Genomic DNA, 14,391 nt, shown 5'->3' on the forward strand with positions numbered 1-14,391 from the left:
CAATTCTTTAATTTATTTCCAGATCCACAGGAAAATGTTTCCAGGCACGGGCTGCCCGGGACTCTGCAGCAGTCCACTGTCTGGGATGAGGAGGAACATCAGGCGACCCTCCGTGCCCACGCTGGCCTCTGCTGCACCAGGACACTCTCCACTGCTGTGAACAGGAATGATACCAGCTTCTCTGGTAGTGATAAATTAGCTTTCTGCTTAGAAGCAGCTGCCCACGCCACTTGGGCATTTGGTAGGTATGCTGTTTTGCTTAACTGGTAAAGATCTTCTGTTGCTGAGAATGTCAATATGGAAAAAAAATAGCTTATTTTACATTCTTCCTCTATTTGTTTTTCCCACAGCCCATCCTTCTGTCCTCCAGTGAGTAAACTACACCAATTTTGCCCAGTCCCAGAATGTAACACTGCTGCAGTTATACTACCGTGCACCTCCAGTACAGCTCACACCACCACACACTCTGGCATGAAGACATTGTGGGGAGTTACAGGCAGACTGTTACTGGTTGTAATTCTCTACAAGCAAGTATGTGATTGGGAAGTTGCATCCAGTTCTCTTATCACACTTCAAATGATAAAGGAATGATGCTCTTGTTTATTCTTGCATTTGATTAAGCTGTACCCAACTTATTTTTCCTGGCTGTTTACTTAAAGAAACTGAACACGTTGAGAATGATTTATTAAAAAGCTAATTTGAAGGGAAAACAGCCACCAAAGCCCATATATCCACACCAAGTAGGAAGACTTGTGTAATAGTTTTTGCTGTTGAACCTGGGCCATTGGCAGATGAAAGGCAGCAGTGAAGAGGAATATTCCAGTAGGTTTTTTTGTTACTGCAGCCAGAGAGCAGGAACAGAGATGAAGCAACCCGCTGACATGTCCGCTGGGAAGAGTTCAGCTCCACGGCCGCGCTCCCGAAAAAAGAGAGAGCCCCTGTCTAGGGGCTACAGAGAGGGAACCCACATCTGGGAAGGAGACAGTAAGACACCTGCTGCACAGAGGTCGCTTGCCCTACAGAATTAAGCTTGGCAAAAACTTTAAAATAATAAGAAAACCATTAACTGTTGGATTCTGATGAGATACTGAAAGCTGAACCTGGCTTTTTTATGTGACTGCAAGAGATTCATTCTTAAATAGAATACTACGGTCATGGGTTTGATTCTGGTCCCAGTGAAGTCAAGGCCAAAACATCCTTTGATTTAATTGAAAGCAGAAGCAGGCCCCTGCTTTAACTCTCGCGTCTGCAAACAGAATATAACTGGATGTGAACAGAAGAGGAAATATGTTTGGAACTGGTTACAAATCCATGCATGATTTTTTTTTTTCCCCTCTGTAAGATTAAAAAGCGGTCATTGAATTTTTTTTCTCATTCAACAGCAGTGTTAAGTACTACTGGCACAAATTCAGCCCTCGTTCCCTTCCAGACAACCTCAGCACAAACAGAGGACCCAGTTTCTCTATTGTCATCTACTGGTTCTCATGGTGTTCCACTAGCCAAATTTGTCCATGAAATTGTATATAAGTTTTGCAACAGCAGGATTGAGGCAGTAGTCTCCCAGAAGGCACACCACATTCCCCAGATGCCAAAGCTGCAGCCTTTGGTGTAAACCGTACTGGTACAACTTGTTGGCATAACACTGTATGACACCAAAGAAGCTAAAAAGAGTCCCTGGTTTTCATTGTCTGCTTTCTCAAGAGAGTGAGATTTGCTGCTGCAAAAGCATCTACCAGATCTAAACGGATTACCTGCAGCACTGGCAGCATCTGCACTCCATTAGGAGAGAGGCGTAACGACAGCCTGCCCTTTGGACTGGGATTCCTTCAGCATTTCAGCTTTACGGTGCAAATCTCAGTCTCCAGTGCTTGCCAACTGATCCTTTCTGAGTCTGAGCAAGAGTAACGGTGCAAATGCTGTGTAACAGCTTCCCGGCATCCACGTGCAGGACTCCTTTCAGGTTTTGCTTTATGTGGTACTCAGCAGATAAAAAAGCAGCAATTTTAGCCTTTGAATGCATACCATATTGCAGCAGAGTGAAATCAACACAGTACAGGTGAACACCGGAACACCTCTGCTCAGCCTGTCTGTCCTGGTGCCCAGCTCTGACAGGCAGGCAGTGGTCACAGTGACTGCATCAGTAAGGAATGCAACTGTGCGCGCATGTGAAGCTAATAGCCATCCTGCCTGGCAGAGTTTCAAGTGAGAGCAAATCAGGTAAAAACAAAAAACCAAACCCCTTTAAATGTTTACAGGTGTCATTCTTTTTTAAGCATCAAAAGATTGAAGTACATGCTAATCCCAGGCAGATGAGGTGAAGGAGCAGGCAGTCTGGTGGACAGAGCACGGAGATTATGTGTTTATAACTCCGGAGTTTAATTCCAGCTCTGCAGCTTCTCCCAGCTATCAATCTCAGTTAGGAGAGCCACCAACCTGGTGTAACTCTGTATCAGTGGATTTACACCAGGGATGAGAGTGGTTGACAATACTCACCTGTTTCAGTCACCAGATTATGCGTTTGGTGCCAGTACAGCACAAGGGACCAAGCTGATGTGCTGCAAGGACTAGGTATACTCATCAGTTTATTACATTTCATGTAACGGAGAAACTTGGCAAAGTCAATGTGGCTAGCAGCAGCGTGGGGCACGACCTGGGTCAGCTACAGCCTGGCATCCTCCACACCATCTTGTTACTCTGTGCTCAAGAGAGATCTAGCCTCCCTTATGCTTTCACATATGAATCCTGTGTTTGCATGCCTGCATATTTCTTCTATTTAAATATGCACTTTGTTCTTAAAGATTTTATTAACCCATGAATAGATTAATTCTGATTTCAGTTATACAGGTACAAATCTGGAGTAACTCCTTCAAAACCAGCAGAGTCATCTCTTTGGGAAGGCTATCTGACCAGGAAAGGTACGTGCATACACCTGTAAGTGCACGATGCTTTGTCTTAATTTACCTGTCAGTTTTACACCTTTAGATGTTTTTGAGACCAAGTACTGTGGATAGTGAGCAGAAGCATCTTACTACAATGCTGAGCCTCTCATAACTCCTCTCCACACATCACATCAGTATACATCCCTGGTGTAACTCCACAGAGGTCAACAGGGTCACACTTGGGATTATTTTGGACAGGTTTATTATTAGGGCAGTTTTCTAAAAGAACAGGGCTTATTTTGTTTCCATTTAAGCTTACAGTAAAACTCTCATTGACTTCACTGGAAGAGAGATTTGGCCCAATGTAACAATATCCAAAGCACCTTATTTCAGTGAAAGTAGGCAAGGAATTAATAAGGTCCAATATATTTTTAAATCTTAGATTTCATAAATGATCACAAGCATGTAGGTCACAGTATATACACAGAACGACACCTACGACAACCACCAGTGGGATCATTAAAATAATTAAGTTAGGCCTAAAGACAAATTCATTTCATAACATGTTCCTTACAAAACAGATACCCCCTTGCTTCATAATCTAGGGAGTCTGTTTTATAAACATCCTAAGTAGTTCATGAAATATCCCCCTAAGCAGACCAGGTCTACTTGCCATTGCAGGGTCTTTATAAATCAAAAGTTTATAAATCAAAAGACAAATGCCACTGACATGTATTCAAAGACCAAATATGAAGAGGTAAGACCCCATCTGCCCCACTGCTACGGTGGTTAGCTGTGACCTCAGGACACCATTTCCAGTACAAAGCTACCAAATCCACATCTTTCTGTAACTCCTCTCCATGCAATGCGTGAGCTGGATGCACAGCACATGAAGAAGCAATCAATAAAGGAGATTCCCCTTTGCTTGAAGTGTAAAGCTGCTACACCTGTGAACCTGAGCACAGGTGTAGTACTTTACACCACACTCATCAGCATGAAACAGTCTCCACTAGCAGCACATAAAAGGAGGAGACTGGGTGCTTCCACAGCATCTTATGGGAATGATATTCAAAATATGCTGCTAATGCTTTTTGTGTTACTGCCCTGAAAATGACTGCTGAAAAATACTTAAATTTTGCTGCTGGCACCAAAGTGTCCTGTCAGGTGAGTGGTAAACAAAAGTAGCAATGAAAGAAATGACAAAGTACTTGACCAACTAACCTCAGAAACTGCTGTAAATATAGAGTGATAACCAAAAAAAAAAAAAAGAAAAAGTTTAATTTTTGGTCTCCTTGTCTGCTGGCTTCTCTTTGAGAGTTTTAATAAACCAGACTAGTTCTCAACCTGTTGTAAGCAGGAAGGGTGGGAATTACTAATGTGTTAAGCAAAACTCAGCTACTGTCATGTTATCATTGCAGAAGAAGAAAGGGAAGAGCAGAAAATGAGACAAGATCAGCTGGGTCTTGCACTCAAGGTACTGGAGACACTGTTCAACGTTTATCTTCTGGACTCCTCTCAGAGGCTGTAAGTGACATCCCTCCTGACCCCAGCCAGGCTGCACATGCTGCATGTTGATGCCTGATCTTCCTTTCAACTAGCTGAGCCAAATAAGCTAGCATCTGGATAGAAATGTGCAATTTTCTCAAATTCAGGTTTTTTGAACAACCTGTGCCAGGCATAGTCCCCCAGCCATAATTTTATTTCTGCAAGTCAGACGAGTGTTGATTTGTTATCTCTTCTCCTTTCCATGACTAGCTCAGTCCTTCCTTTCCTGGATGCCATAATACTAATTCATGCCTAGAACTCCACACAACCCAGGCTGTAAAAGTAGACAGAGAAACAACAATTTCTGAGATAGTGTTCATCAGAGACTCACTAGGCAGTATTTTCTTATACATTTCATCAAATATTCCAAGTAAACACACAAATAATTAATCAACAGGGCCCAATCTCAGCACCCAATCAGAGTAAGATTTGTACTCCCAAAGGGAGAAATCTCTCCCTCCAGAGCCTGTGGGCAGCCCAGGGGCAGTGCCTGTGCTGGGCAAGGCAGTGGTTATTAAGTCCAGTGAGGAATAAACACCTTTATCACAGCAGACAGCTCAGCGGTGGCTCCCTACATGCCAGTTAGCAGGAGATCATGGAGAGGCGGACACAGACAGCCCTGAAGAATCAGTTTCCATACAAATTCCTTCTCTCCCATCTCCCCAAGTCACTGGATTGAAGGGTTAGGGTTACAGGGACTGTTCTCCTTTACTACCAAAGCCACTGCTCCAGCTGTGCAACAGCAGCCCTGGGGAATGCAGGGAAATCTGCTACCATGGTGTACGTCCACAGACTGTGCCAGACCCTGAATCCAGGATTTTCTCCCATTAGCAAAAGCCAGAGCCAGGATATCGAACAGCATCATTCCCAGCTGTCACTACATCCCTGTTACGGATTGTTTTTATTTTCCACAGAGGCCACGCGTCCCTCCTCTGACACAGGTCGTGCCCTGGTACTCACTGACCTGGGACTGGTGCAACTCCTGCCATACTGGTGCTGGCCAGTCTGTCTTCAAAAGGAAATGGTTTCTCACCTCCACCCGCTCTGCCCTGCCCCACACACTGCCCGGGAGCTGTGCTGGATGTGTCCTAGCAGCAATGCGCGTCTGCTCACAGGAAATAATGCTTCACACCTTTCCCAGAGCTTATCAAAGCACGGCATGGACTAGTGTGAGCTCAGCCACACAGCACCTGTACAAAACAGCAATACTTGGCTTTGCAGGTGGGGAAAGACTGGTTTGTTTTACACAGATTATCTGATTCAGCAGCCTGACAATGAGACTTCCTTCGCTTGTTCCAGCTCCCACTCCGGTAAGTGCAACATCCACAGGCTTACTGGGGGAGACAGAGGATGGGAAGGGTAAAGGACCTTTTTAAGGGTTTTTCATTAAGGGTTCTGCTGGTCAAATTTCCTTTGGAAACCAAAGAGAGAGATGCCCACTCAACAACCAAATAAGAAAAACTCAAATGATTTCTCTCTAAATTGCAGGTGCACAAAATGAAACTGAAAATTATTTTTATCTCCATTAAAGTTCTTATGTTAATTCAGAAAAGGTGCTGCATATAACCAAAACCTTTGGTTTTGGTTCCTTTACTTGTTGTCATCCACAACATACACCTGACTGCCTTAAACAACGGCAGAGCCCCGGGGAGCCCTGGCAGGCTCACCCCTCTCTGCAGAGCTACCACGCTGGTGTGCAGTGTGAGCAGTGCTCGTGCACCATGCCCATAACCTGCATCTCTGAGCATTTGTAATGTAATGCAAGTAAAAACACTTGCTCCTGCCTCTTCGGGTGTTTTGCTTTAAAGTCTGTGTATGGTTTAAGTTCACAATACCTATTAAAATTAATGAGCTTTGTGCTGCAGCTCACATGCAGGCGCATTTCGTAGTGCTTTGCCTGAATGTGGGCTGCTGGCTCCGACTCAGAAACTCTTTGCCTTTTTGAGTAATACACAACAGTTCACAGCCCACCAGTGCCAGAGCCTGGTGTCACCCCACAAACAGGGCACTCAACAACTGACCTCAGTGGCGAGAGTGGAACCTTACGAAGAGTGAAATGTGCCATAGCAGCACGCTCACCTATGTCCTTACTGTGCTTAAAACAGTCATTTAGTGCGTGTGCAGGGATAAGAGAGGGATTGAAGAGGGACAAGACACTACACAGACGCTGGGTGGGTGAGCAGTGTGGAATGGCAGTGGCATAGAGAGGTCTGGGAGACACCCAAGTCAGGATGAACACCACCGATGCTGCAGTGGCGCCGGACTGCTGTGCCACAGGGCTGGCAGGAGGCTGTGCTGGCCCAGGAGAGCTGACACCTCTTCTGCTCCAGACCAGGATCCTGCTCTCAAATGTGCTGTGCTTTCACAAACACCGATCTCTGGTTATGAACAAATCTGGTCTTCACTCCACTTAACCTGTCCGGAGTACAGGCCTTGTTTAAGGACTGATTTACATCCTAACAGCCAGCATGAGGTAAGCGACAAAATTTGCTAATGGGACATTGTTTTCAGGTGATAACATCAATAATACACAGGCTTGATGGGCAATTAGCAAGTAAGTTATTGTAAGAGTGAAACTGGATTGATCCTACATGAGCAAGAAATGTGAGATGTTCTTAGACATTCTAACTCTGGAGAATTAGATATCCTAAACATATCTGAGTTAAGAATATCCTTGCTCCTTCTCAAGCAGTGCAGAGCAGGACCCAGTAAGGAGCCCTTGGTGTAAAGGATGATGTGGAAAATGTGTCTTGTAGATCTTGGTAACAGGTGTGTTTGAGCTTCTGAAATCACTGTCTCTGACTATAGTCAGTAATCACGTTCTGTCAGGAACAACAGGTTCTAAAACTTCGAGAAGAGCATTGCCCTGAATTCAGTCCAGCCCGGTGTGGCTGCAGAAAAGGGAGGAGAAGCAGAAGATCCCAGGAGTCAGTGCTGAGCTCCAGCAACCTGAGAGATGCAGGTACTGGAAGAAAAGGTAGGGGAATTAGAAATCACAGATACCTATGGAGTAGCTAGAATCAGAAGGTCATGCTTGGTAAGAGAGCTTGTCTGAGGGTGGGTCTAGACAAGAACGATAGTTAGTTTTGACAAGAAGCATTCAGAAGAGAAGACATGTACTTTAGGGGACTCCTTTGTAAATCACCAAAAAAGTCCTCAGGTTTAAAGGAAAGTGAGTCAGGGATACGCCTCGCAAATTCCACTGTGCCTTGGAACAGCTAAGATCATTAGTTTCTGAAGCAGTTAATAAAGCCTGTGCTGGTTTTCTTTGGAGGACAGAGCCTCCAGAGAAGGGGGTGGTAAAGCCCAGGTGCCCCAAAAGCTGTGCTCAGGATGTGTACTGTGTTAGCACTGGCTCAGCGTGCCCTGGGCTGTGGGGCCAAAAAGCTCCGTCTTCCTGAAGAGGAAAGGCTGGGAGCAGAGAGGTCCCACACGAGGTGCACTACAACCTGTCAAGGGGAGCTCCCTGGGGTCTGTGTACCCACACCATTCCCACCTGGATATCACTGCTTCAACTAACATTACTCCTGCTCACTTTTGTCATGTGACTAGCATCACAGAAAGCACAAGCTTTTAAAAATACATTTTGAAGAAAAGAACACACTTATATTTAATAGAGGGTTATACAACAAGTACTAATTAACCAAGAATGTAAGGTAAATATATTTGCCTTTTATAGCAGAACAACTCACAAAGAGCTCACAGCAATTCTCTGAGTTAAAAACACTATTCAGGGCTGTGAAAGGACAGGCTTCTGATGAAAAATCTTGTTCTGCTTTCTAACAGAAATTCAAAGTGATATCAAAATTTCCAGTGAAATCGAGAAGCTGGGGCCTGCTGTGGTACACGGGGATTTGGAACTTCTGCTTCTTTTCCACTTGAAGTCAGTAAGATGTCTGCCACTGAGTTCAGTGGGAATAAGATTGGAGGATCTGGCAATGTCTTTGAGTATTCCTGACTGCACATTAGGAGCGTGGACTTTTGGTGTGGGTTTATTTTTTAATGTAAGAATTGTCTCACTCCCTTGGATAAATATAATTTGCAACTCACTTTATAGATGTGCTAGAGCTTTTGCAGCCTTTACAGTCTGTCATATAAATCCATATTCAAGTGTCAACGTGTGAAGGGGCTGCTTTAGAGGTCCTCTGGGTGAGAACATGAATGGGATTTCTAGAGGAAATGCTTTCAAAGATGAATAATTTGTCTACTTAGACAGTTACTTTAGAAATAAGATGTTGATGGTAAAAGTCACTAGACTGAATTCAATAGTTTTTCTTTTTTTTTCTTTCTACCTGTAACTCACAACTACCAGAGTTGGGAGTTTTGTCAGGAGAACTTGCTGAAAATAAACTATTGAAGCAGAGCCTCAGAGACAGGTAAGACAACACCAGCCTCCTTGTACCTCCAAAACTTGTTAGCTTAATGGCAGTTTTGGGTGTTCACAGAAAGCAGCCTCAAGTATGAAGAGGGATTAATAATATTACTTCTGAGATAATTTCCATGATCACCATCATTATGCTGTTGTTGATCACGATTTCTTTTCTGTGTTTCTCATTTTCCTTGCCTTTGACCCTCTGAAAGGCCAGCTTGCTTTCTTGCATGGTGTTTCATTCAAAAAGCCAACTGGAAAGGCGTGTGAGAGCAGTGCATAAGGTAAGCGTGAGTGGTTTAGAAACCATCTCTGACAGTGGCTGTTCAATCCTCTTCTTTGTCACACCAGTTGTGTGCTGCTCAAGTTTTCTCCTTTTTAGAGGAGAGAATTTATGCAGCCCGTAAAAATTTACTGGAAAGAGGGCGGCTACCCCCTTTAATGCCTAATCTGTCACCCTTTACTTATGCAAATTTAATCAATGGACAAATGCTTGTCTCACAGCAGCTGCACTAATACAAACAACATCAAAGACTTCACCAAGGTTGCTCTGAAACAACTCTGGGATCACTGAAATGCAAGATTTGGCCTCCAACTTCACATCACCAGCCATTCACTCACGTGAGTAAGACTTCCAGAATCAGGTCCCTTCTTTCCCCAAATTAGAGCCAACCACATAATTAGGGAACAGCCCAGCAGAGCCAGCCCAGTGGGCTGAGCACAGTCAATCCTAACAAATTACAATAAGAAAAGTATCACGCTGCCTGCTGTCAGGTGTAATTTATATCATACCAGAGGGGTGACTGGAGAGCAGGTATAGGCAGGAACTGGTCATACCTATACTTGCTCCTGCTGGGCCTGATCTGGCAAGCTGCTGGGAGCTCTTCCCTCCCACTGAAGTCAACGAGAACTGAGTTTGTTCAGGACCTAACAGGACTGGGCCTCCTCAAAACACTATGGAAGGATAAACACAACTTGATTTTTTTTTTTCCTGTTTTCTATTAGCATGTGATACCTCTGTGTATGCGTTCCCTGATTGTATTTATACACACGGCCACAATCCGTATGTATGTTTAAACATATATATACGCTATATACTACAAGCTAAAAGCCTGCTTAAGATTTTGCAGCAGAGAGAAAGAAATAGAGGTTTTAACACAAATGAAGTTTATTTCCACAGCTTTCAATTTTAGTGGGTGCAAACTGTATTTTATGTGACTGGAGCTAAGATTTAGCAAAGCATTTCTGCATATGCTTACATCTTTTGCTGAAATACAATCCACAAATTTGTCTGATTTCTTAGATTTGAAGCTTTTAAGCTCATGTTTAAACCAAGAGTTTAATATGCTGTCCAAAATAATCCAGAAAGCTCTGCATGTGGATGAGTATGGCTATGCCTTTATATGTGGCCATGCATATGATCTCTGAGCGTAAGCTGACAGTGCTCTGGCGTTATTTCCAGATGTCTCACTCAGAAAAGCTGTCTCCTTCCTCCTGCACCTCTAAGAGACCTAGGATTCCTCTCCCAGACAGACCACTGCAAAGACAGGCTGTGCCTTATGGAAGATACACACCAGGACAGCAAAGCACTGTCAGGAGCTCCAGCCATCCCCACTGAAATAACTGCAAGTACTTTGCCTTAACTGGGAGTGAGAGCAGGCCAGACTCAACGGCAGGTAACCAACCAAGTCTACTACACAGCACTGCAGAAAAACAAATTTTTAAAAATTAAAAAATATTAAGGTGTACCATCCATCCAGCTCCATAATGTATCAATATGTCCTACTTGGGATGCTGGTGAAGGGTTATCTTTTGCTGTAAAAATATATGTGGTTACTATTTAACCTTTCTGATTTGTGTGTCCCATCCTGTAAGCTGTTACTCCAGTGAGAACTGAAGTTTCAGCAGCTGAAAAAGCATTCAAACCTTCTGAGATAACACAGCAATGCAAATGTTAAGACAATACACAGCAAAACATCAGGAAGCACATGAGCTCTGGTCAGTCACAGTTTTGTACTCTTAGTTTAACAAAGTACAAAACCTGAAGAAATGCACTTCTGTTATTTAGCAAACAGAAAGAAAAAGGCTTTAGATCAGCCTAGTTCTCTTTAAATAAAATCTGTGAATTTATTTATAATCATTAATTTATGTATATTCTCACAAAGGTTCCACAACTGAAGTTTTTATTAAGTAAGTCTGATATGGGGCATATTTTAAAAATTGTGTCAGCAGTGATATTTTAAAATGAGGAAACAGATGTGCTACTCCATTACAACTGCTGAATCTTCTCTGTATTTTTTATACTATGAAGCATTTGTCTGCTTCTCTGTTATAAATCTCTCCCTGCTGAAGAGATTTCTTCTCTATGATTAAAGTACCACCACACAGACATCATTAAACAGACACTGTCCAGAAAAATCATATTGTTTTGGCCTAGCCATAAAATATAGTTATTTTAATAATTGTTCATTTTCCATAGAGAATTTCAGCAGCTCCCTCTCCTTGGAATGAAATCACAGCCATATGCTTTATGACATCAGAGACATTTCAAGGTGTCTCCAAAAATGTCATTTACTGCTTGGGAAACTGCCAAATCTGTGCAAAAATCCCTAGTTCTTCTAAAGGAAAAATCTTCAAATGAAACTGAAGCTTTACACGGGTTGTCACACCAAAAAAATACATCTATCCCTTTTGGAAATACTGGACATGCCGGTAGCAAAACCTCTGGCAACAAAACCTGCTGACCTGGGCTCTGGTAGGCTTTTGAGTCAATAGTGCCTCCTTTAACCAGTCTGCTGGGCACCCTGACACTGCACACCCACACCTTCTCTTGGTTACACGAGGCACTTACCCTTCTGAAAAATAAGCAGTTGGAATGACAAAAAGCTGCACTGTTTTAGTGATCATAACTGTAAATTAAAATCAAGTATATTTTAACATAATGCTCCAATGAATATGCTTCAACCCTTACAACAGCAGTTCCTTCCACGCTACCGTCACAGGCCTGATGCTGCCCAGGATCCCCCATTCTTCACAGTGCCCAGTACCCCGCGGGACTGGGAGTCGGGCACATCGTGAAGAGACTCTATGTCATGTACACAAATACACCCTCATGCCACAGCTGTTCCTAATTTGATGTATCTGTAGTCTGCTCTGTGATAACACAGGCCAGATCAAAATAAATCTTGGCAGACGTGTCCCCAACCTGTCCCGCACAAACCAGCAACCTTTAAGCAGGCAAAGATTCAATATGATCTGCAGCTGCAAGCAGACAGAGCTGGTCGGATGGCCACTGCCCAAAAGAATGACCGCTGACACTGAGGCACACAGCTACAGCTACAGCTGAGGTTAGGGTTCTGGCTGGCTGACAGAAGCATCCATCAGTCCCAGTGTAACAGAGCTGTTCTGTTTTCTTAAAGGAAGAAAAAAAGGAATTTTTTTTCCCCTAAATCTGAAGGAAAAGTTGCTTGGTGCAGTTGGAAATAATCTAGGGCAGCACACCAACAGGTGCTTCAAATGTATCACCAGAGTGCAGAAGACACTGAGAGAGAAAATGAATAGACTCTCTAAATAATACATAAATTTTACAGGCTTTTTTTTCCTGTAGAACCCCAGTGAAGTTACTGTATAAATCGGAAACTGAATTATTCATAACTGGTGAATATATAATAAATTGTATTTCGCATTGAAATATTCCTCACAGGTACATGCCTCCTTCCACGCCATGAACAGAAACAGGCAGCGAGCCTGAAAACACCAAGGTCTTACCTGGAGTCTGGGTACTTGGTCAAGGTAGCCAGGCTGCTGGTGTACATGTGTCCTCCTACATCGATGTGCACGGGAGCGTTCGACTTGGTGAGTTGAGCTGGGAGAGGAATTCCTTGAGCAGCCAGAGGAGAAACCGGGGACCGTGTTAGAGACAGACGGGACATGCTTCTTCCCTCCTGCAAAGGGAAGGCAAAAAGAACAGTTTCTCTTAAATGTAGCAGTGTGTTACCTTTCTTTCCAGCGTGATCACAGATCTAATCAGATCATTTTTGCATCTGCCTGATCACATATTCAGCTAACAAATTATTGCCACCACTGTAATTAAGTGTATTTGCATCATTTTCTTCAAAGTACCAGAGGGGAAGAGAAAGATGCTTATTAGCAATAAGAAATCAAGAAAAAAAAAATTTTCAAGGTGTCAGCCTCAAGGGGCATAAAACAAACTGCAAAATTCTAATTAAAGGTCGCGGGCTTATGTGTTAGATGTGAAATATCCCCTGACAAACGAATAACCAATTTGTGAATTGGGATTCAGGGGTTTTTGCAAGTTTGTCTCAGTAACGAGACACCTCTAAATTAGTGACTTCCTCAGTACCTAAGGCATTTAGTTTATACATGTAGTAAATTTCACATCAAACTAAGATCAGTTTTCTGGTTTATTTTCAATAATTGTGAAATAAATGGGTAATTTTCAGTTAAGCCTTAATATTAGACATAAAGAACTAATAAGCTTGCAAACGGAAAGCAATTAATACCTGGAAGCACTGAAAACAGAAAGATACATAAACTGACCCATGCTTACATGACAAGACATGTTAGAAATTACTGTACTATGTGAAATTACAAATTCAACAATCCACCTAATGTTTACTGCCCTAGAAATGTTTCAAAATTAGTGAAATTTCTGAATTGAGTCCATAAATCCTCAGCAGACGTACAAAGTAAAAGCCACTGAAATGTCTTAAAAATGAACAGGACAACCATAGCAAAAGAAAATTCCTCAATTCTCTTCTGTAAGAAAAGCACAGCTTATTCTGCATGAAACGCGTGTCTCCAAGCTGATTTCAGTTAAATCAGGATAGACGGCATACATGTCAAACAAAAAAACCTCTTATAAAAGTTTAAGAAAATGTCCATCCATCCTCCCCCTTATGGGTAAAGCAACATATGCAAAACATTATAGTTGAAGACATTTCTGAATATAATCTAATTTTCTTGGTATTTTGTTCTGCAAGCATGCTACCAAGCATCCAGGCTCTTCCTTACATCTGACAAGCACTTTACATGCAGCATTGCAAAGTGAATTCCATTTCTCCCACATTACTTTGACAATGTTTCTTAGAAATCCAAAGCTGGTCTCGCCTTTCTCTTAGCTGTATTTTGCACAAGACGCCTGGCTACGCCACTCGATGAACGTACAATTAGCAATATTCTTTCTAAAAAAACAAAACAAAACTGAGCTATATAGAAAGGGACTAAAAAAATCGTAATACATCTGGACAGCTTCACAAAGTCATCACAACATCTCCATTTACTATATTTCATCTTTGTTAGCTCCTAAGAATTTCCTGCATCTACAGCACAGAAATACATCACCCCATTATGAATCCACATCCTTTTCTCTTCGGAGGCTGGCTGGACATCTGCACTGAACACGAAGCAAATACCAACTCTGTCCTAGGACTTCTGTGTCAGACGATGCGAAATTGGGCATTAACATTTTTACTACAGCACCACCTTCAAGGAAAGTGACTGAATCCTTTCATGACTGAAGACGTTGCTTTCTTGTTTCCCACAAGAGCCTGTTGTGGGCAATCTTCAGTAAATATG

The 14,391-nt window shown here is 42.7% G+C and overlaps 1 protein-coding gene across 1 annotated transcript in view; it reads right to left on the reverse strand.

The window, feature by feature from the left end:
• Positions 1–14,175, reverse strand: part of LOC104529090 (BTB/POZ domain-containing protein kctd15) — a 38,531-nt gene extending 24,356 nt beyond the window's left edge. Inside the window, exons 1-2 of the mRNA XM_010173280.2 lie at positions 14,158–14,175; positions 12,562–12,737 (exon numbers count right to left, since the gene is read on the reverse strand). Coding sequence (XP_010171582.1) covers positions 12,562–12,737; positions 14,158–14,175 — 194 coding nt within the window. The remainder of the gene's footprint in view (positions 1–12,561; positions 12,738–14,157) is intronic.
• Positions 14,176–14,391: the final 216 nt, after the last annotated feature.

The sequence above is a fragment of the Antrostomus carolinensis genome, unplaced genomic scaffold (genome assembly GCF_000700745.2).
Source record: "Antrostomus carolinensis isolate BGI_N321 unplaced genomic scaffold, ASM70074v2 scaffold43048, whole genome shotgun sequence".
Lineage (NCBI taxonomy): Eukaryota > Metazoa > Chordata > Aves > Caprimulgiformes > Caprimulgidae > Antrostomus > Antrostomus carolinensis.